The 22,900-nt window shown below is 44.7% G+C and overlaps 1 protein-coding gene across 2 annotated transcripts in view; it reads right to left on the reverse strand.

The window, feature by feature from the left end:
• Positions 1 to 17,625, reverse strand: part of Itgb5 (integrin subunit beta 5) — a 113,650-nt gene extending 96,025 nt beyond the window's left edge. For both annotated transcript variants that reach the window (XM_026394433.2, XM_026394425.2), the window contains exons 1-2: positions 17,109 to 17,625; positions 3,841 to 3,926 (exon numbers count right to left, since the gene is read on the reverse strand). In XM_026394433.2, the coding sequence (XP_026250218.2) occupies positions 3,841 to 3,926; positions 17,109 to 17,178 (156 nt within the window). In that variant the 5' untranslated portion in view covers positions 17,179 to 17,625. The remainder of the gene's footprint in view (positions 1 to 3,840; positions 3,927 to 17,108) is intronic.
• Between the last annotated feature and the right edge of the window lie 5,275 nt (positions 17,626 to 22,900).

Below are 22,900 nucleotides of genomic sequence, written 5' to 3' on the forward strand. Positions count from 1 at the left end.
AAATGTAAATCCACTCAAAGTGTCTCTTGTCCATTTCCTGCCTACATCACTGCCCCAGAAGACCCAGCTTGCTGACCCGCCTCTCATCTCTCTCCCTCCTCATTTGTGCCTCCAATTCCATGGAGCCCTTCATTCTTTCTTCTCCATCTCTGCCTTCAAGGGCAAGGACCCCAGCCCAGCCCAGGCCTCACCAGTCTCCTCCACGCCTGACCTGCTTCCACCCACCCAAACGCCCCAGGCCTCACTGCTCTTCCCACAGGCGGTGGCCGTACCTTCTGGATTTCACAGCAGCAGCCTGGTGCCACCCAGGGCCACATCAGTTCAGAGTCTCACTTTCATCCTCACAACTTTCGCACATACCCCAGCCCTGAGTGCGAGCTTTCCTGCCTTTGCCCCCTGCCTCCCTCCCCAGCCCTGCCTCCGGTCCTCCCTGGGAACACTCACCCCTCAGCCTGACCTTGGGAGGGCTACCCTGGCCTGCCGCCTGTGGCCCAGGCTGCTCGTCCCCTGAACTCGTTCTCCTGCAGGTCTCCTGCGGGCACTGTGGTGAGGTGTAGTGAGGGGGCTGAGTCGTGATGAAAACGTGAGTGGGAAGAAGGTGGGCTGCCCTGGGCCTCTCCAGGAAGCACCCACACACTCTCCTCCATGCATGCTCCTTGGTATAGTGGCTGGGTTGTGGAACCTGCCATCTTGGGGGAGAAGCAAATTTTTCACTAAAAAAGCAACAGATCAGGCTGAGGCTGGGGCTCAGTGGTAGAGCACTTGCCTAGCATGTGTGAGACACTGGGTTCGAGTCTCAGCACCGTATATAAATAAGTAAAGGTCCATTGACAAGTAAAAAAAAATAATTAAATAAAATATAAGTTTATCTAAAAAAAAAAAAAAAGCAGTGGATCAAGTAGGTAATAAACTTCTGGAGTTTGTCGTGTGTTCTATGCTGAGCAGGACAAACAGCAGCGTTAAGTGTTCAAGCTGGCCAAAAAAATGTGGGTCCAAGATGGGCAAGAATAAGACTGGGGTAGGATGAGGGGCAGGGGCCAGTGTGGACAGGTGAAGACAGACAGCAGTCCACCTGGTCTCAGGGCCTAGAGACCCCGGTCATGAAGGCGGAAGGTAAGTGTGAAGCCCCAGCAAACCACAGTTAGGAAACAAAGGCAAGAGGGCCAGGGTGAGCAGGACCACCCAGGGGAATGCAGCAGAGAGAACCAGCAGGAAGTGCTGTGTAGGGGGCGGTAGGTAAGGAAGGACACAGGCTGACTCCAATACAGCACCTGTGGGAAAGTATGGTTCAGAGGAGGTGGAATTAGGGTATGATGGATGTGAAGTGTAGAGGCAAGGAGTCCCCTGGGCCAATCTTAAGTAAAAATGAGGAGGCCATTATGGGATCAGCAGTGGGCAGAAACCCACAGGGAATGTGCTATGGATTCATGAAGAGAGGAGGGAGGTGGCATCACAAGAATGCACTGGCCAAGAGACCTGACCCTCCTGGCTGTCCACTAGGTACCAGCCCTCAATGTCCTCTCGCATCCTGTGCGCCTGGCAGAGACCTTATTCCTCAGACAATGTCCCAGGATGTGGTTAAGAAGGCACTGGCTGTACTTATTCCTTCTCGCTAAGGAACAGGATGATAGAAACCATCCCAAACGCTCTGAATAGATCCAGCTCCCTGAAACACACTCATGCCCTGGCCAAAGTTCACCCCAATGAAGATGGGAAGCTGCATTCCAGGGCAGGTCACAGGAAGGTCTTCAGCCAAGAACGAGACCCCACATAAGCTGGTGGGCTAGATAGGGAACCCCCTTGTGGGCTGGGCCAACAGTGTGCTCCTCAGGAGAACCTCATTCACTGTCAACATCAGGAGGTCAGACTTGTGGAAATACTAGCACAAGAAAGGAAGAAACTTAAGTAAACTATGGACTCTGGGTGCTCACATCTCACCGGGAAATAAGCATGGGTGACAGCAGCAGTTCGCTGGATAACTTATGGAGACGCAGGGAACTGAGCAGTCCCACCCAAAAGCCCTCCCATGCACTGACCTCACCACATACTCCGTGTAATGCTGGAGGCTAGGAAACATCATCTTCATTTTATACATCAAAGTATTAAGAGGAAATCAGGGGCTGGGCAGTAGCTCAATGATAGAGTGCTTGCCTTCACGTGTGAGGCATTGGGTTCGAGCCTCAGAACCATATAAAAAATAGATTGATAAAGATATTGTGTGTTCATCTACAATTTAAAAAAAAAATTTTAAAAGAGAGAAAATCATGGCAAAGCTGAGATTTAAACTTTGCTTTCTAACTCCATGTTTAACAGGTTTTTTTTAAATCAAATATGAATTTCTTCCAGATTCTTGGCTGAATACTGGGTATGCCAAGGTGAATAAAACCATCTAATTTTGCAAAAAGATGATGATTTAGTTGAGAACACGTATAAAAACAAATTAACCCAGTAAGGAGTTATAAGTGCTATATAAGGAATACAGAATATGGGGAGATAGAGTGTCACAGCCTGTAAGAAATAAACAGCCATCCAGTGAAATCCTTCAACTAATATTTATTGAGCAACTTCTGCATGCTGGGCACTATGCTGAGTGATGAAGATAAAGCAATAATGTTGCTTCTTCTCTTTTGAGATAAAACTCTTGCTGTAACATTCCAGTAAAGCTGGGGGTTTCATTCTCATGTAAAAGGAATGGATGGATGGATGGATGGATGGATGGATGCAATAGACTGATGCACAGACGGATGGACAGGTGTGTATGAAGGGAAGTCATGAGAGTTTTCCGAGTAGATGGATTTGAACTGAAAAGAGTTGGTGAAGAGAAGGTGGAAAACTGGTAGCTATGAAGGGAGAAGGAGCAGATGGGAAGTCATGAGGGGTTCATCAGCGGAGCTCTGAGGGTCTTCAAGTAGCTCCCTCTGGTGAAAGGCAGGAATGAGGTTGGGCAAGGGATGACAGCAGGCAGAAAGGCAGAGGCCTTGGGACTTGGATCCGTCCTGTAGGTCAGAGGGAACCAAAAAGGGTTTAAAGAAAGTTTGTTACAAAGACACTATAAGTGCAAATATGATTCAGGGTTTATACATGGAGGAGATTCCTCTCTCAAAGTAACTTGTTTAGTATTCTTGCTCCCCAGTAGAAAAGGTTGTAGAGAGTCTAGAGGGTAAGACGCAGAACCTTCTAGAGGAAAGGGCCTGGGCCCAGAAGTACAAGTAGGAAAATTCAAACCCCAGCTTTGATACACCTGTGTGGCCTTCAACAAATCAATTTACTCAGACTGTCAATAAAATGGGGTGTGTTTACATCCACATGATGGAGCTGTTGTGGGGGTTAGAGACACTATGGATATGATGAGTGGCATCCAGCAGGGGTCCACACATGACGGGTTTGGCAGTTCTTAGACAAAGTCAGAAAGCCGTAAGGAAGACCCGTTTGCTTCCCACACAAAAGGGAAGAAAAGCCTTGTTTCCCCAAAATAAGATTAACATTCAACACCATCAAGAGGCCCAATTTAAAACTTATCATTTTGTGAACTCAGATTTTTTATCATTCTGGATGGAAGCAGAAGAGGCAGCTTGTAGGATCTGCACATGCTCGTGAGTGTGTGTGTGTGTGTGTGTGTGTGTGTGTGTGTCTGTGTGTGTGTGTGGTGCTGGGGATGGAACTCAGGGCCTATGCAATCGAGGCAAGCACCCTACCAACTGAGCTACATCCCCAGCCCTGTACGTGCTTTTTATGTACACTGGATCTGTGTGCTGTGCTGTGGTGTTGCCCCCTTCCTGTCCCCTCCCCCATAACACTCCTTCCCCCCTCCCCTCTGTCCCCCACCAGCCCCCCACATACCTCTTTGGAGCACCAGGCACATTTTGGGTGGATTAGCAGACATTCTTCACACGAGGTGGCACTTCCACTGGTGCAAATGTTGAGCCCTTCAAAGCAAGATAAAGATGCACCAATTAGTTCCTGACTTTGAATCGATGAGTGATGAGACCTTTGAATGGCTTGGGGTGTGTGTGGGCAGGGGGGAGGGTTCCTTCCTTCTTTAATAGCAAGTCTGAGGCTGAAGGGTGCCCCAATGCAGATTGCAAGTTAAGGCTTATTTACTGAGGCCAAACATGGAGTTTTTGAAGCATCTACCCAGCATGCACATTTGTGTTAGCAACCCCCTTCTCTTCTGCTGGGCCCCCTTGGATCCTATCTCTTTTCTCCATAACTCAGCAAACCCTCCCTCATTGAGGGAGAAGAGGACCCCCTTACACTTAGTCTGTCCAATAAGGGCAAAAATAGTATAAGTAAGAAAAAAGAATGATTGGCTTCATTCAGGCATAAAAAAGAAAATCCTAATTTAGATACTATCTAGTCAAAATCTACAGTATATTGTCAGGGCACAGGGGTGCATGCCTCTAATCCCAGCTGTTCTGGAGGCTGAGGCAGGAGGATTGGGAGTTTAAAACCAGTCTCGGCAATTTAGTGAGGCCCTAAGCAATTTAGCAAGACCCTGTCTCAAAATACAAACATGGTCGGGGATGTGGCCCAGTGGTTAAGTACCCCTGGGTTCTAATCCCTAGTATCAAAAAGCAAAAAACAAACAAACGGAAAAAAAAAAAAAAAAAAAAAAAAACTATGGTACACTAAAAAAGCTGGCAAGCCTCTTAAAAAGAAATGCAAGTTAAGACAAAGGAAATTCATTGACTGAAAGTCAATGACTTTGAGTCATTTTCTCTTTGACAAGGTCAAATCATATCATTGCCTGGTGGTAATGAAAAAGCTTTTGATAAAATTTAAAACTCATCCTGATAATATTTTTTTAAAAATCAGAAAATAAGGGGCTGGGGATGTGGCTCAAGCGGTAGCGCGCTCGCCTGGCATGCGTGCGACCCGGGTTCGATCCTCAGCACCACATACCAACAAAGATGTTGTGTCTGCCGAGAACTAAAAAAAATAAATAAATATTAAAAATTCTCTCTCTCTCTCCTCTCTCACTCTCTCTTAAAAAAAAATCAGAAAATAAGATTATAAGGAAACTGTTTTATCATGGTAAAGGTTACTTAATTCAAACCTAGGCAAGTCTTTTTCCTCTTACCCCACTAACTGGGAAGGGGTCTCCAGAACCAGGCTCAACTGTGAGGGCAAGAATAAGTCCATGGCCCTTTCTACTGCTGACACCCCTCCAATCACCCACCACCAGCAACACAACTCTCCTGGGTGAGATTCACCATCTCTGTCTTTTCCTTCCTTTCTGAACCATTACTTCTACACATTACTTTTGACCAAGAGCAAAGCTTGCTGGTCATTCATTCATATTCCCTGAATGAGACTAGTTCTATTTGGTCTTCTTGGCACTATTTGATCTCTCCTGGTCATTGCTTCTGCAAAAAGAAAAGGAGAAAAGCACACTGGATGGATGGAAAGGAAAGAAACCCAGGGCCACCACCCTAGGAAGAGGGTTCAGATGGTAAGGGGGGAAAAGTTAAAAATTAGAGAAAGTAGAGAAGAAAATATAGGAAAGTAGAAGATGGTTACGTAATTCCACTAGACACCATGAAAATGTTTTGTAAGATAATCAGTATTATTTCTAAGCACTAACAATGACCTGAAAAAGAAATCAAGAAAGCAATTCCATTTACGATAGCATCAAAAACCACAACAAACAAAATACTTAGAAATAAATTTAAGTATTGAGGTGAAAGCTCTATACACTGAAAACTACAAAAACTGATGAAAGAAATTGAAGAAGACTCTCCGAAATAGAAAGATATCCTGTGCTCACAGTTTAGAAAAATTAATATTGTTAAAATGTCCATGCCACCAAAAACCATCTACAGATTGTTCAATGCAATTGAACAATCATGAACAATTCAATGCAATTCCTGCCAAAATTCCAATAGTATTTTTCACACAAATAGTAAAAAAAAAAAAAATCTAAAATTCACATTAAACCACAAAAGACCTCAAATAGCCAAAGCAAAGCAATCAAACAAAAAGAATAAAGCTGGATGAATCACATTATTTGATTTCAAAATACACTTACTATAAAGCCATTATCAGCTACTTGGGAAGCTGAGGCAGGAGGATCATGAACTCAGGGCCACTCTGAAACAGGATGAGACTCCATCTCAAAAAAGAAAAAAATAATGATAATAATAATAAAAAGCTGCCAGGAACAATGGCACATGCCTGTAATCCCAACAACTTGGAGACTGAGGCAGGAGGATCGAGAGTTCAAAGAGAGCTTTAGTAACTTAGCAAGGCCCTAAGCAACTTAGTGAGACCCGGTCTCAAATTTTTAAAAAATAAGAATAAAAAGGGCTGGGGATGTGGCTCAGTGGTTACACATCCCTGGCTCAATCCCCAAGCAACCTACAAAACTGTAGTAATCAAAGCATCATGGTACTGGCATAAAACATACATAGACCAATGGAATAGAATAGAGAGCCCAGAAAAAAATCCATGCACTTATGGCAAGCTGATCTTCAATAACAGTGCCAAGAAAACACAGAGAAGAAAGGCTGGTCTCCTCAATAAATGGTGTTGGAACAACTGGATAGTCACATGCATAAAAATGAAATTAGACCTTGTCTCACCCCATGTGCAAAAATCAACTCGAGATCGATTAAAGAGTTAAAAAGAGCTAAAACTATAAAACTGCCAGAAGAAAACACAGGAGGAAAGTTTCACAACATTGGTTTCAGCAGTGATTTTTTTTTTTTTTTTGGGGGGGGGATGCTATTTCAAAACAGACCACAAGACCAAAAATTGACAAATTGACAGAAAATAAGATTGTAGAGGAACTGTTTTATCACTGGTAAAGGTTACTTAATTCAAACCCAGGCAGGTCTTCTTCCTTCCACCCCTCTAACTGGGAAGGGGTCTCCAGAGCCAAGCTCAACTGTGAGGGTAAGATTATATCAATCTGAAAAGCTCATGCACAGTGAAGGAAACGCTCAACTGAATGAAGAGACAACAAACAGTATGGGGGAGAATATTTGCAAACCATAAATCTGAGAATGAATTAATATCCCAAATACGCAGGGAACTCCAACAAGTCAATGGTAAGAAAACAAATAGCCTAATTAAAAAATGGACAAAGGATCTCAACAGATATTTCTCAAAAAGCATACAAATGGCCAAAAGGTGCATGAAATGTTCCACATTACTAATCATCAGGGAAATTCAAATTAAAACCATAATAAGCTATCACTTCATACCTGTTAGAATGACTATTATCAAAAACAAAAGATAAAAGGCATCATAGAGGTCCAGAGAAAGGGTTGTCCTTGTGCATTGTTAATGAGAAAACAGAAAGCAAGAGTTCAAAGAGAGCTTTAGTAACTTAGCAAGACCCTAAGCAACTTAGTGAGATCCGATCTTGGGCTGGGAATGCGGCTCAAACGGTAGCGCACTCGCCTGGCATGAGTGTGGCCTGGGATCGATCCTCAGCACCACATACCAACAAAGATGTTGTGTCCACCGAAAACTAAAAAACAAATATTTAAAAAAATTCTCTCTCTCTCTCTCTTTAAAAACAAAATTCTCTCTCTCTCTTTAAATATATATATATATATATATATATATATATATATATATATATATATATATATTTAAAGAGAGAGAGAGAATATATATAGATATATATATATCTCCATACTCCATGTTCACCATAGCATTAGTCACTACAGCCAAGATACAGAATCAACCTAAGTGTCCATAGGCGAATGTAATGGATAAAGAAAATGTGGTCTATACATATAATAGAATGTTATTAAGCTTTTTAAAATGAAGGAAATCCTTAAATGGATGAATCTGGAGGACATTATACTAAGTGAAATAAGCCAGTCACAGAACGACAAACACTGTGTGACCTCACTGATACCTAAAACAGTGAAATCTAGAACCATGGAAATCATAGAAGCACAGAGTAGAGTAGAAAGGCAGTTTTAGTTACCAGGGACTAGTGGGGGTGGGGATTGGGGAGATGTTGGTCAAAAGGTACAAAATCTTAAATGGTGTGAATAAGTTCTGGAAGTCAGTTAGTTGTACAGCATGGTGACATCAGGTAATATATTAAATACTTAAAAATTGCTAAGACAGTATAATTCCAACATTCTTACCACACACACACACAAAAAAAAAATAACTGAGGTGATAAACATTTTCATTAGCTTAATTGTGGCAATAACTTTATAAGGAATACCTATATCAAAATATCACATTGTAATCCCAATGACTCAGGAGGCTGAGGCAGGAGGATGGTCAGTTTGAGGTCAGCCTCAGCAACTTAGTGAGACTCTCAGCAACTTAGCGAGACTCTGTTTCAAAACAAAAAATAAACAGGGCTGAGGATGCAGCTCAGTGGTTAAGCACCTATCGGTTCAATCCCTGATTGAAACAATAAGTATAACAAACAATTAATAAAACACACTGCATATTGTAAATATATATTATCTATTACTATATATTTGTCAAGTATACCTCCATAAAATGAGAAAAACAAAAATTTATATGAAAAAATTATAAAATAAATATATAAAAAATAAGAAAAAAAATTAAGAATATATAATTTTAAAACAAAATGTTAAACAGTAAAAGAGAAGAAGTATCAAAACAGAGGGGCAAAAAAGGCCTCTGGAAACTCTAACCTTTCCCCAGTTTGCTAATTTCAACTTCCTGCTTCTCCTTTGTCACCAGAAGTAAGACCCAAAGGAATCATAAATGGCAAAGCAACCCGCTGGGCAGGATAGGGGCGGGTGAGATGCGCTGGGAAACTGCACTGGTGTCATCCTGAGGGGCATTGGAAGGAACACTAGTTGGGAGAAGAACAGCAGCTGAGACAGGAGGAGGAATAGACAGAGCCTGCGATGCTGGAAAGGAAAGAGGGAGGATTTGTGAGCCAAAGAGGGTGTGAACAGCGGTTTCCACCAGCCAGGGACCTGACCCTAAACCCGGGGCCCCTCGTCTGCCTCACGCCCAGTGAACCAGGGGCTCCAGGGCAGGCATCCCTCAGACACCTTCTCACTACCAGGCCTGCAGCCAGAGTTCCTGGGTGCCACTGAGACCTATGGCCCCACATTGACGTTCTTTAGCAGGAAGAGTCCTCCCAAGTCCAGACAGGCCAAGAAGGTCTCAGAGCACAGTCCACTAGGAAGCTGGGCCTGCTGCCTGCCCTCACCCACTCTTCCTTTCTTGTTTTAAAATGAAACCACTCCGTGATTTCCAAACAGGCACATAAGCCTTCAAAAATGAGAGCCTGAGGGCTGGGGTTGTGGCTCAGTGGTAGAGCACTTGCCTAGCATGTGTGAGGCACTGGGTTCGATCCCTGGCACCACATAAAACTAAATAAAATAAAAGTATTATGTCCGTCCACTACTTAAAGAATATTAAAAAATGTAAAAAAAAAAAAAAAAAAAAAAAAAAAAAAAACGAGAGCCTGAGCTGGAAAAGAGTTTCAAAATGCTGGTTCCATTTTTTGGGTCAAATCCCCTTTCCTGTCAGAGGGAAGAAAAACTCACATCTAGTAAAAATGTTACTTTCCTTCTCCTTTTTTCAACCTCATCAGATACAAACTCAGGCCCTTGTGACATATTTTAACTATGAAATCACTGCAATAAAATAATAGAATTGCAGCTGAGTGCAGTGGTACACACCTGTAATCCCAATGACTAGGGAGGCTGAGGAGGGAGGATGGCAAGTTCAAGGTCAGCCTCAGCAACTTAGTGAGGCCCTGTCTCAAAAGTTAAAAGGACTGGGGATGTAGCTCAGTGGTAAAGTGCCCCTGGGTTCAATCCCCAGTACCAAAATAAATAACTGAATCAATAATGGATTGCAGAACCTTGAAGCTAGAACAGTTTTAGATGAGCTAGTTAAGTGGCCTCATTTTACAGATGAAAACATGAAAAAAGCTGAGTAATGCCTTGAAACAAGGAGCCCTGGGTCTGAAGAGGTCACAAATGGAAAGTGCCCAAATGGGATGCCTGCCAGGTAATCCCTACACCATCCTCCACCCAGGGCTGCCTTGGCCACTGAGTTCCAGGGCTCCTGGAGGAGATCGCTAACAGCCCTTTGGTCAGAAAGGAATATGAGGGCAGAGGCCTAGTTTAGGACTCTGCTTAAAGCCACATAAATTCACAAACAATCCTCCCTAACTACCAGAGCCTCCTCTGGGAACTTGGGCTGGGGATCCAGGGCTTAGAGTGGTAAGAGCTCCTCAGGTCTAATCAATCCAGACCAGACAGGTCTCTAGTCTTCTGGTCTACCAGCCTCAAAGACCTGGGACACATATGGAAAGGGCTCAATGGATGTGACAGACACTGGTATGAAACATATTGAAAAACTAAAAAACTTAAGTGATAGTGCATTATTAATTATTTCTATTATTATTCTATATTCACATACAATAATAAAGAAGTTTTACAGCCCTCAAAACAATCGCCCTATTGCTATTGGGACTGATTCAAATTCAAGACACCCGCACCAAGTACATCCTAAATGCTGAGCACTGGACTGGAGGAGGCTGGAGATTCACAAATACACAGCCCCAGGCCCTGCTTCCCAGAGCTCACCATGTGCCAGTTACCAGGTACCAGACAGGAGCTCCAGGACCACAGGCTGTGCTGATGTGTGTCCTAGGGCCAAAGTTACTCCCTTTGGCATCTCTCCTCTCTCCACCTATTAATATTTCAGAGACTTTGGATTTGGCTAGATGAGTCACTCGGCGCCAATAAGCGGTTTGAAAAGGAAGCAATGAATAAAAAGCTGAGCAGCTGGAGTTCACAAATGTCAGAGTGTTGTGTCTAGGTCATGGAGATAGGCGCTAGTAGCCCAGATGGCAGCCACATCTTTCCTTGGTTGCTGTTTTGCACCACGGCTATTCCCAGCTCAGCTTCAATTCCCTGTGGCCCTCTGGCTTTGAGGATCTGAAGTCTGGGGTTTACTGTAAACTATAATCTAAAAATATGCTCTACTTCCGAAACTCATTGACTTGCCCCTTTCTTTCATCAATCATATCCAGGCAGCCACCATGTCCGGCTGATCATTCCTTCAAGATGTATGGAATGTTTCTCCTAATCCAACCCTTCCTGCCTGCCCTCTCCAGTGCCAACAGCTCAAGCCAGCCCTCTGGTCTAATTTCCTGCAGTAGCCTCCCGTCTGGCCTCCCTCCACTCAGCCTCTCCCACTTCTGTCCCACCCCACATGTCCAAGGTCAGAAAACTACACTCAAGCATACATCGGAGTTGCCTGATCCAAAACACTCAATGGGATAAAAAGTGAGTACTGAAGTGGATGTCAACCTGGAATGTCAACCCTTTGCCTTGAAGGTGGCAAACCACTGAAGTGCTTGTCCCCATGCCTGAACTATGCCACATACATCTGTCACACAATACACAAAAGATTTCCAGTGTAGAATCTAACAACTAAATAACCATATGTCCAAAGATATTACCATGCTACAAGTATGCCCTAAGAAGTTTCCACCTCAATCAGTTCCCATCTGAGACTGCCTTTCTGAATATCAGACTCCTGCCAGCCAACCAGAAATATTGGCTTTACAAATATGATTTCCATCTTTATTTTTTTTTTTTTTTTTTTAAAGAGAGAGTGAGAGAGGAGAGAGAGAGAGAGAGAGAGAGAGAGAGAGAGAGAGAATTTTTTTTTTTTTAATATTTATTTTTTAGTTCTCGGCGGACACAACATCTTTGTTGGTATGTGGTGCTGAGGATCGAACCCGGGCCGCACGCATGCCAGGCTAGCGCGCTACCGCTGAGCCACGCCTCCAGCCCTGATTTCCATCTTTAAAACAGCAATTCATGTACTGTATGGTATTCAATACCGTATAGTAAGTATTCCATTGTATGGATTCTCTATATAAATGAGAATGGGCATGGCATGTAAGACAAAGCTTACTCCAATATATTGCCAAATTAAAAATAAAAAGCAAGATGTAGAACAGTATGTTTACTGTTACTTTTGAATGAAAACAGATAAGAGATATTTGTAACATGTGCATAGAAATACTTACAAAAGGAACCTAACAGAGAACGTCTGTGCAGGGAACGCAATCATCAGGGGACTATCCTGAGCTAATGGACAACAAGGAGGAAGAGAGGCTTCTCACTGTATCCTAGTTATACTTTTAAGAAGTATGTATGTTGCGTATTCAAAAATTAATTGAAAAAGAGGCCATTGATTACCTCTATGGTCTTCCTCTAGAAACCAATAACTCCATCTAATCATGAGAAAAAAAAAAAAAAAAAAAAACATCAGCTGAACCCTAATAGGACACAGTCCTCAAAATAACTGACCAATACTTGTCAAAATTGTCAAGGTTAGCTGGGAATGTAGCTTAGTGGTAGAGGTCTTGCCTAGCATGCATGAGGCCCTGGCTTCAATCCCCAGCACCAAAAATAGATAGAAAAAAGAAGGAAAAGAAAGAGCATAAAATAAAAACCTGTCAAGGCCATTGAAAACAAGGAAAGACTGAGAAACTGTCATAGTCAGGAGAAACCCAAGGAGACATGACAACCCCACATGGTATACTAAATAGGATCTTACAACAGAAAAAAAAAGTAAAAACTAAAGAAATCTGAATAAAAGTGGACTTAGGTTAATGAGAGTATTATCAATGTAGTTCATAACTGCAACAAACGCATCACGCTGATGGAGGATGCTAATGGCAACTCTATGATATTCTCAGCTTTCCTATAAATCTGAAACCATTCTAAATTTTTAGGACTTTTTTATAAAGCCATTGAAACCACAGATGTGGAGTGTGTGGGGAACTGATAGAGTGCTCAGCACTGATGACCTTGGGCAAGTCACGTAGCCCTCCCTCAGCTTGCTCATAGGCAGGCAGATAAACAGGCACATTAGACAGCAGAAGTGCTAAGAGGCAGACAGAGGAAGGAAAGGAGATAGGAAGCAAGAGGCTGACGCAGGAAGTGGCAGCTTTGGTTGGTAAAGGCTGGGGATACCAAGTGATTGAGCAGGAAACACTTGAGAAGAGGTTTTGGGGATGGAGGAAGTAGAAGGGCCTGCCCTGGGGACCTGGCTGGCTGCTAGAAGATCAGAGGCGGCACAGGCTGCTGGAGTGAAGTGCCTGAGGGGACAGTAGTGAAAGGTCACGGCAGAAGGGTAAGCATTCCCATGTGAGGACTTCCCAAAGCCACCAGAAAGTTTTAAGCACAGCAACACAATCTGACTAAAGTTTCAATAGGATCATTCTGAGAGCTGAGAGTACCTAGGGTCAAGTGCATGAGTCCATCCCAACTCTACAAGAGACCACCTCTAAACAATTCAGCTGAGGTCGGGAGGGGATCCTGCAAGGAGAGGGCAGCATATCTAGGCACCCCCAAAGCACCAGCCACAGGGGATGAGTCAACCTGTCCTGGCACGGATCTTCACCCCACGGCCCTGCAAGCAAGAAGCCTCACCAACAAATGGATGCTTATAAATAAAGGGGTCTGAAAGCCCACTAATCCCATTCCAACTGGAAGGAAGGAAAACAAAGGATGGCCATCGGCTTTCCAAAGCCCCCAGCCTGGCCAAATGAAAATACCTGTGGAAAGGCCCCATCCCAGAAACCCAGCTCCACACGCCCTGTGAAAGGGACCCTATTATTTAAGCACAGTGAAATTGTCCCACATTACTGATATCTTAAAACTTCTCAGAATATTTCCTTAATCAGGCTGAAGAAGAAAAAGTTGTTAGCAGGGCAGGCGGGTACAAAGGGCCTTTTGCCAAACTACTTAGATATTTTAATTCTCTGTTGCCTCAGTAGCTAAATAAGCATGGAGAACAAGCAAGAGAGGAATACTAATTAGAGCTAATTAGGCCCTGCCCTCTTCTGCCTCAATCCCCTTTATAAAAAGCACCCCCCCATGACTCAAGGATGAGGAAGTTAAAATGCAAACCCATAGGGTAAACAGCAGTCTACAAACCAAGCCCACTGTTTGCATATGTCATTGACTGTCCTGCCATTGCCAAGCCTGGGCCTGGTTACCTGAAGACAGCAGCAAATCCAGCCAAATTCCAACAGCCCATCACAGACCAGCGCTAGGCCTGGGATGGGTGAGGGCAGAAGGGAAGGGCACTGCCAGTGTGAGTCTGCTAAATAAAATGAGGGGCTCTCTTACTATTCAGAGCATTTTAATTTTCAGGGCATTCAGTAAAAGAAATATTTGATGGCTTAAAAATATAAACTATGATAGCAAACGTGACTGCAGTCATATGGCAGGACCAAGAGCACAGTCCTTCCTCTTAGAGAGCAAGGGTGGCATGGAAAAGCCAATGAGACCTTTCCCTGGTTTTGTGGGAGGACCACTTCTTGGGGTTCCATCTGGAGACTCTTGTGGCCATGGATAAGCAAAGATACTCCTGGTGGGGAGGGGGCCATTGTTGTCAGCCTGAAGGAATACTTGTTTAAAATGAGCCCTTTAACCCTGCTCAGTGGCATGGACCTATAATCCCAGCTACTCCCCAGGTTAAGGCAGGAGGATCACAAGTTCAAGGCCAGCTCTGGCAATTTAGTAAGGTCCTGTCTCAAAATTTAAAAAATAAAATAAAATAAAAAAGGGCTGGGATGGAAACCAGTGGTAGAGCACTCCTATGTTCAGTCTCCAGTACCACAAACAAACTAACAAAAAAAAATGAGCCTAAGGTCAGTTTCCTGCTGGATTTGTTCACTGGTCTAGGGACACCCAGGCAGGCAGGGCCCTGCAGGTCACCTTCTCCTTTCTCTGGGTGACTTTTTTGTTCAAATCAAACTCCTGGTAGCAAGACAGAGGAGAAAGTACCTGCAATGCTTAAAAGAAAAGAAAAAAGGAAGGAAGACCAAAATAGAAAGCTTGAAGTTGGCTTGGTAACATTGGGAAATGGAGAAATCACATGGGTGAACCAGTCCATCTAACCTTTTGGGGTCCCAGGGCACTAAGAGAGAGGTGGCCAGTGTTCTGCTTGCTCTGCTGCTGTTCTGCTGATCCCTGGGAGCTGACAACTCTAACAGGAAATGGCAGAAGACAAGCCTGTGGTTATAGAGATGGGCAATGGAAAAAAAAAAGGAACCCTGAAGGCATTGGAAATAAACCATCAAGCTGGATGCTTTTTCCTTATGTTGAGGTCATGTAGGATCAAGGGCACTAGACCAAAAGCCATGGTCCCTGGTCCACTGCTCTCAAACGAAGGCAGGTGCAAAGTAGCAAGTGGCTTTGCCCTCTTGGGACCCTCTGCAAAATGAAGATCCTTGTGAGGATGCACATGAATTTTGAAAATGGGGAATCACAATGCAAGTGGAAAATAATGCTTTTAAAAAATTCTTTGCAACTGGAAATATTTGAGTTTTATAAGAATCACAGAATGTCAGACTGGACCGGAACTTGGATCTCCTTTAGCAGTTCCTGAACTTTTTAATTTTACAGAACACCAAGATTGAAAAACAAAAGGAAAAAAAAGCAGAAAAAGAGGAAATTAATAAGGGTTGCTGGTTATTTTGTTTGCCAAAAAATTAAAAACTACCATCACTAAAATGTATTAAAGAAAAATTTCTACCAATAGCTAAAGGGGCACAATTTGGGGCTGGGGTTGTGGCTCAGTGGTAGAACGCTCCCCTAGCATGGGTGAGGCACTGGGTTCGAACCTCAGCACCTCATAAAAATCAATAAATAAAAATAAAGGCATTGTGTCCACTTAGAACTACAAAAAAAATTTTTTTAAAGGGGGTCACAATTTCAAATTAAAGAAAAGTCATCATGAAGCAAGGGACAGTTGACAAAGAGAAGCTCATGTGTGCCACATCTTCCTCCTCTCTCCATTTCTCTAGGGTCCCATGAAAACACCAGGGATAGGTCCTGGTTGTCAGATGGGTTTTGTACTCCAGTGATCTACTCCAAGCTATGGATTGAGTATTTTCCCACAAAAGAAACCTTGCTACAGTATGAAGTTTGAATTAGAGACTGGACAAAGTTTTTGTTTGTTCAGACCCCTCCTCCACTCTCACACTGAAACCTCCACTGCCTTCATGTAAATGAGACACCGTAGGGGAAAACAGTCCTAACCTCGGGCAGCCAGGCAACCACTTGGCTCACAAGAGCAGACCAAGTTTCTGGGGCTTGAAAGTGAATGGAGCACACCGACACGCAATTACGTGCTACGAGAAGGGAGAAAGTGTGCAGCCTATTCTGGGTTTGTTTGTTGATTTGGAGTAGGAGGAGGAGGAGATAGGCTAGCTTATCTGTCTGGCAGCCCACAGCGCCAAACAGAGCATCCTTCCACTAGGAGCCTCCTAAATGCCACTCCCAACTCCGAAAACTTAAAAGTAGCTTAAGAGTCGTCACACAGCCTCCAGCCAGCCCAGGGCAGTGTCCGGAAAAGGCTACTTCAACAGTCCCTGATCCAGAATCCTCCATAGTTAGGGCCGTGTGAGCCTCGAAGTGTTTGTGAGTTGCGGGATAAAATCAAGCAGAAGGAATCAGATCGGGAAGTTCCAGTGGGGCAGTGGCTCGGGATGCCAGTCTCCCCTCGGGTTTGGCAGTTGGCCTAGGCGCAGTGAAACTTTGGGATTCGCAATCGGGTTCTGTGCACCCGCTGTTCCAGGAGACCAGTCTTCCAGAGTCAGCAGGGTGCCACGCTTTGGTTCTAGGGAAGATCCTACGTCTCGCGCCTCCCGCTGCCCTTCACCTCCCCGGGACCAGGGCACCGGCTGCATTGCTCTGCGCCTCCTCGCCCGCCCCCGATCGGCCACAAGGGCCGCTTTGTGCCCACGAGTGGAGCGCCCTGGTCCCAAAGCAGAGCTGGCGGCGGCCCTCCCGCGCCCTGGGCGCGGGCGCTCGCGGGCTCGCTCGGTCAGCAGACGGGCCAGGCTGTTTACACAGGAAGGGAAGGCTCCTCCTCGGCCAGGGAAGGGACAGGAGATCGAGTCGGCCGGCAGGGCTGCAGGCACCGGATGACGCACACATTTCAGAAGCGCCCGCGGGACTGTCCCGCGGCGGCTGGCCCACCTGAGAGTGCCCCGAGGGCACCCTCCACTGGGGCAACGCCCCCGCAGCGGCCCCTCGGAAACGCGGACTGGCTCTGTGTGCGCTTACAAAGTTTCTTTCCACTCAGTTGGAGGCGCGGCTTACCTGGGAGCGGCGGCACGAGCGCGCAAAGCCCGAGGAGGCAGGCGTACAGGGGCGCCGGGGCCCGCGGCATGGTGGGGCGCCCGGCCTCAGCGGCGGAGCGGGCGACAAACTCCGCAGGGTCGCGTGGCGGGGGCCGGGGCGCGGGGGCCTAAGGCCGGGGGCCGCAGCCTCATGCCCCGCTCGCAGTTCGGACTCAAGGCGCCCACAGCCGAGCGAGAGGAAGGGGCGGCTGCGCTGGCCCGCGCCGGGTCGCCACCATCCCTCCCGCAGCGCTCGCAACCGAGTCTCCCGGTCGCCGCTGTCCTAGATGGCAGGCCGGGACGTCCGGGTGTTGCGGTTCGGGACAGCCCGTGCAGGCTGCTCTGGGCAGGGGAGGGACTGGCTCCGCGCGGCGTTCGCGACTTGGGCTCCCGGACGCGCCCCGCGCTGAGGCTCCCCCGCGCGCCGGCACACTCTGCACTTCGCCTCCGCCCCTTCCCTTCCTCCCTCCGGCCCGCCAGGCTCCACTTTCCTCCCCTCCTTTCTCCTCCCCTTTTCTCCCTGCCAGGCCCCCGCCCGACAGCCACACGGTCAGCTTACGGCCAGGCGGGGCGAGGCGGGGCGAGCTCCGGGCTGGACCAGCTCCGCCCAGCTCCGGGACCGACCCAGGACGCAAAGGCCCTCGGGCGCCCAGGTGGAAATCCCTTCCGGCGCACTTGAAGAGTCGGGGTTCGGGGCTACTGGGTAGAGGGGCTCGCTCCGGCGCTTTAGCCAGGGAAGGGGGGTGGGTATGCACATTCCATTAGGCGAGCGGCGATTACTTGGGCCAAAGGCGGCTTTAGACTTAAAGAAGGAGAGCAGGTATGGCGCGAACCTGCCTTATCCGTCTCATCCTCCCAAAGCTGCACCTCCAACCCCGGCCTCGCCCCAGGTAGCCGTGCCTGCAGCAGCAAAGTTAAGCTCTGGGTGGGGGGGAAGGGGAACACGTGGGGCATGGAGGCACAGATGAAGGGCTCCATTCAATTATTTACACTTTGCCCCTTTCGAGGATTTGAGACTAGCCAACATGCCGCTAATCAGTTTTCATTACCAATACACTGGCGGTTTCAGTGACCAAACTGATAAACTCAAAAGGGATGCCTTATCATTTACATCTGCACCGGATCAGAAATTGCCAATAAGGGGCGCCGTGGGGGACTTCTCAAGAAGCTCATGCAAAGGATCCAGTGGATTTATCAGGATCAAGACGAATAGGTCGAGACTGGAATTGTTTATATCAAGAGAAGAAGTGTATTTATATAGAAGGAAGTAATAATAAGACACCTAGCACGGACACTGCTAACCAGGCACTGTGATGAATGCTATACTGTATTAACTCGTTAAACCCCTGGTGTTACCCAGCTAAAGAAACAGGCACAGAGGGGCAAACTTCCCTGAAGAAGTGACAGCTGGAATTCCTTGTCCAAAAATTCTGAATGGCTAGACTAAAAGCAGAAGCAGTAAGGAGTAAAGAGCAAGGGGGTCTCACCATCGCAGGTCAGGAAACAGCCGGAACCAGCTGGAGAGGCACGTAGAAAAGTGTCCTAACTGCCCAGCATGAGAAGCTTGGATCTTTATTTGAGCCCACCCTCACCTCCCAGACTAGCAAGGTGGTGTCCATTGCTGGAGTAAATAAAGGTATTTTTGTAGTGTGGTGTGTGGAGACAAAGATGGAACAGACCATAGCAGACACCCCCAGTTTCACTGAAGGCCCGCATTTCATTCTTAAATCTCATACAAATATCATGGAGTGCTATTACATCCACTCTGAGGTAAAGGTCAAATTTGTCCTCTTTTTCGAGAAAATTGATGTTACAGGAGCTACCCCCAGTTTATCTTGAGATTACCTGCCCCTCAGAGCAGTGGCCTTGGGGCTACTCACCCCAGTTTGAGAAGCAGTGATTATAAATAACGAGAAGTTAGTGAAAGAGTTTGAACCGGGAGACATCATGTGCCAAATGATTTAAAAAACATTTGACTGGCAGGAATGTGTGGGGTGGATTAGATGGAAGGGGAGTCTGGTCCTAGAAACTGTGTAAACACTGCATTAATAAGTGCAGTAATAACTTGCATATGCCAGGCATTGTTTAAGTTTAGGCCCTGTACTGTCAGATCTTCTGGGCACTTCTCTACCCCAGATTGGGTGTTTCCTAACTGTTGAAATATCTCACTTTATCCCACATCCAACCAGACCACCATTTATCTTCATTACACCTGGAAGGTACTATGATCCAACTTGTCCCTGCTGTCATTCTCACCTGCCCCCTCCTTGCCTCACCTGGTGCTTCCCAACCTGCCTAGACCTGACATAAGCCACTGAATCCTGAGTGATCCACACTCCATTATCTGAAAACAGGTATGGAGGTACCTTTTCTAATTCTGAGCTTCTGCTTTCTGTGCCTTTTTCCCTAAGAACCACCCCTCATTCTTTTAAATAAGCCTGAGAGCGGAGATGCCTTTCAGTACTTTATGTCCTCCTGTTCTCCCTCTCTGCAAGTTGACCTGTACTGATGACTCCCCTTCAGGCAGGGGACAGGCAATACTTCCCATAGCTACAGAAACACTATTCTTTGTGGTTACCTCAGGCACATTCCATGTCTGATCACTGCTGAGCTGCTGAGCTCAAGGAAGGCTGCTGGTTGGATCAGTTTGATTCTTAGGGTTGGAACAAGGAAAACGCAGAGAAAATTTATGCTTCTTATTGTTAGTTTTTAAATATGATTAATTTCTCTAGAATTAGCATATGATCCAACTACTCCAGTTCTTAGTGTGTATCCAAAAGAATTGAAGGCAGATTATGTGTACACCCATTTTTGTAGCAGCGTTATTCACAATAGCCAAAAGGGAGAGATGACCCAAGAGTGTCCATGAATGGATGAATGGCTAAACAAAATGTATATACATACAATGGACTAGTATTCAGTCTTAAAAAGGAATGAAATTCTGACACATGCTATAACATGGATAAACCTTGAAAACATGCTAAGTATAATAAACTCAACCCAAAGGCACAAACATTATATGATTCTGCATATACAATATCTAATATAGGCAAATTGATAGAGACAGAAAGTACAACAGAAGAGAGAATGGAGTAACAGAGTTTCAATTGGGATCATGGAAAAGTTCTGAAAATGGATGGTGGTGATGGTTGCACAATGTGGAGACTGGACTTAGTAACACCAAGTGGTAAGCTTAAGGTCTGGGATTACAGTTCAGCAGAGCACTTGCCAGCATGTGTAAGATCCTGAGTTTGGTCTTTAGTACCTCAAAAACAAATAAGTGGGGCACTTGAAATAGTTAAAATGGTAAATTTTATAATATGCATTTTTATATATTTTTATATCATATTTTTTTTCATCATTAAAAAAAAAACTTATGGCTGAGATGTAGCTCAGTAGTAGGACACTTACCTAGCATGCTCAAGGCCCTGGATCCCCCAAAACACAATAACAAAACAACACTTAAAACATCAGTTTAGGGGTTGGGGCTGTGGCTCAGCGGTGGAATGCTTGCTTAGTAATGTATGAGGCTCTGGGTTCAATCTTCAGCACCACATAAAATTAAATAAATAAAATAAAGGTATTGTGTCCAACTACAACTAAAAAAAAAATTTAAATATCAGATTAGTTAAAACTTTCCTACTTAATTATTGAGTTTTGTATCTTTTCTATAGTGAGTTGTCATAATGAGCAATTATTTTATATAGCCCAGGTTAAATATTCTGATGCACTGTTGGATGTGGTGTCACATACCAGTGACTTAGAAGGCTGAGGCAAGAGGATAATAAGTTCAATGTCAGCCAGGGCAGCTTAGCAAGACCCTGTCTCAAAATAAAATTTATAAAAGGTCTGGGGAGATGGGTATGGTGGTGCATGCCTACAATCCCAAGGTCTTAGAGGCTGAAGCAGGAGGATTGAAAGTTCAAGACTAGCCTCAGCATTTAGAAAGACCCTAAATAACTTAGTGAAACCCTATCTATCTATATATATATATATATATATATATATATATATATATATATATATAGAGAGAGAGAGAGAGAGAGAGAATTTATATATATATATATTTTTTAGTTTTTGGCAGACACAACATCTTTGTATGTGGTGCTGAGGATCGAACCCTGGCCGCACGTATGCCAGGTGGGCACGCTACCGCTTGAGCCACATCCCCAGCCCTATATATATTTAAAAAAAAATGCTGGGGATGTCACTCTGTGGTTAAGCACCCTTGGGTTCAAACACCAGTAACCCCTCTCCCTGAAAAAAAGGTCTGGGGATGTAGTTCAGTGGTAGAGTACTTGCCTGGCTTCCACAAGACCCTGGGCCCAATCCCCAATATTTAAAAAAAAAAAAAAAAGATTCTGACATATATCTTCAGTTTAATATGTAAGAGAAAAAGTTGAAAAAGATAGAAATAATAATGCACAGTATTCACCCTAGTCTAGGTAATATTCTTAACTTACTCTTTTACTAGTCACACCTGAGCTTTGTATAAGAAATGAACAGTATCAGTGTCATTGTTGATGGACATGTTTGGGTTTTCTCTCCTTTTTGGCTACTGTGAATAATGCGGCTATGAGCGTGAGTGCCTTCAGTTCTTTTGAGTTTATACCCAAAATGAATAAATGACAAAATCTTTAGCAGGGATTATTAGGTTTAGGGCTGGGGATGCAGCTTAGTTAGTGGTAGAGTGCTTGCCCAGAGCTGAAAAAAAAAAATGTGTCTATGTGAGTGTGTATATAGCATGTATACATAGAAAATATACTTAAAATATATGACAAATTATTGGCCTATGAAATATGGATACAATTTAATGTCGAGGTTAACTTTTTATTAGAAAAAATACCAGATTATACTCTTTTTATAGGAAAATGTTCTGACAGTTTTTCTCTCCTCATGCACTATTGTCTATTTGTTAGGACAATAATCCCCAGGACTGCTGAGGACAGTCCTAAAAGTGACCCCAGAAGCCTGCAGCACATGCCTGCAATCCCAGCTACTGGGAAGACTAAGGCAGGAGGATCTCAAGTTTGAGATCAGGCTGGGCAACCTAATGAAACCCTGTCTTGAAATAAAATTATTTTTTAAAAGGGGTGGGGGTGCTGGGGTGTGGCTCTTGCCCAGGCTGTGCAAGTTCCTTGGTTCAATCCTCAGTAGGGCAACAAAAGGAAGGGGAGGAGTGGGGAGGGGTGGGAAGGGGAGGGGAGGGGAAGAAGGGAGGGAGGGAGGAAGGAAGGAAGGAAGGAAAGAAGGAAGGAAGGAAGGAAGACAATGACATCCAGATAATAGATGAACACTGGAGATGGCAGATGACAAGCCCCATGAACACACCAGGCTTCCTGTCAGTGAAAATAGCTTATTATGTGAACTGGCATGCAGAAGATCCTCAGTAATCTTTGTTTATTTTTAGGTTACACTTGCACACTGTGGTTATGCTAAGTGTGACAGTGGAATTTCACATTAAGAGATGGAATGCCAAGTGTGTATTGATAGAACATTTCATCCCTTGGGCAAGGTGTTTCTGTTTGTTGCTTTTAATGCACAAACGTAGCTGTTAATTACAGAACTGTCATATTTCTCTGATTCTATTAAGCACACACTGGCATTTTTAATTTATTTATGGAGTAGCTAACACACCCTTGGTAACTAAGCCATGTGTTTTCAACCTCTTCCATTTAATTAGCGAATCTGAAAATGCTCATTACTTATATCTTTCTGAGAGCAATTTGTCAAAGGTTAAGATTGGAGAATATTTTTAAGATTATGTATTCC

Source organism: Urocitellus parryii, chromosome 2, assembly GCF_045843805.1.
Source record: "Urocitellus parryii isolate mUroPar1 chromosome 2, mUroPar1.hap1, whole genome shotgun sequence".
Lineage (NCBI taxonomy): Eukaryota > Metazoa > Chordata > Mammalia > Rodentia > Sciuridae > Urocitellus > Urocitellus parryii.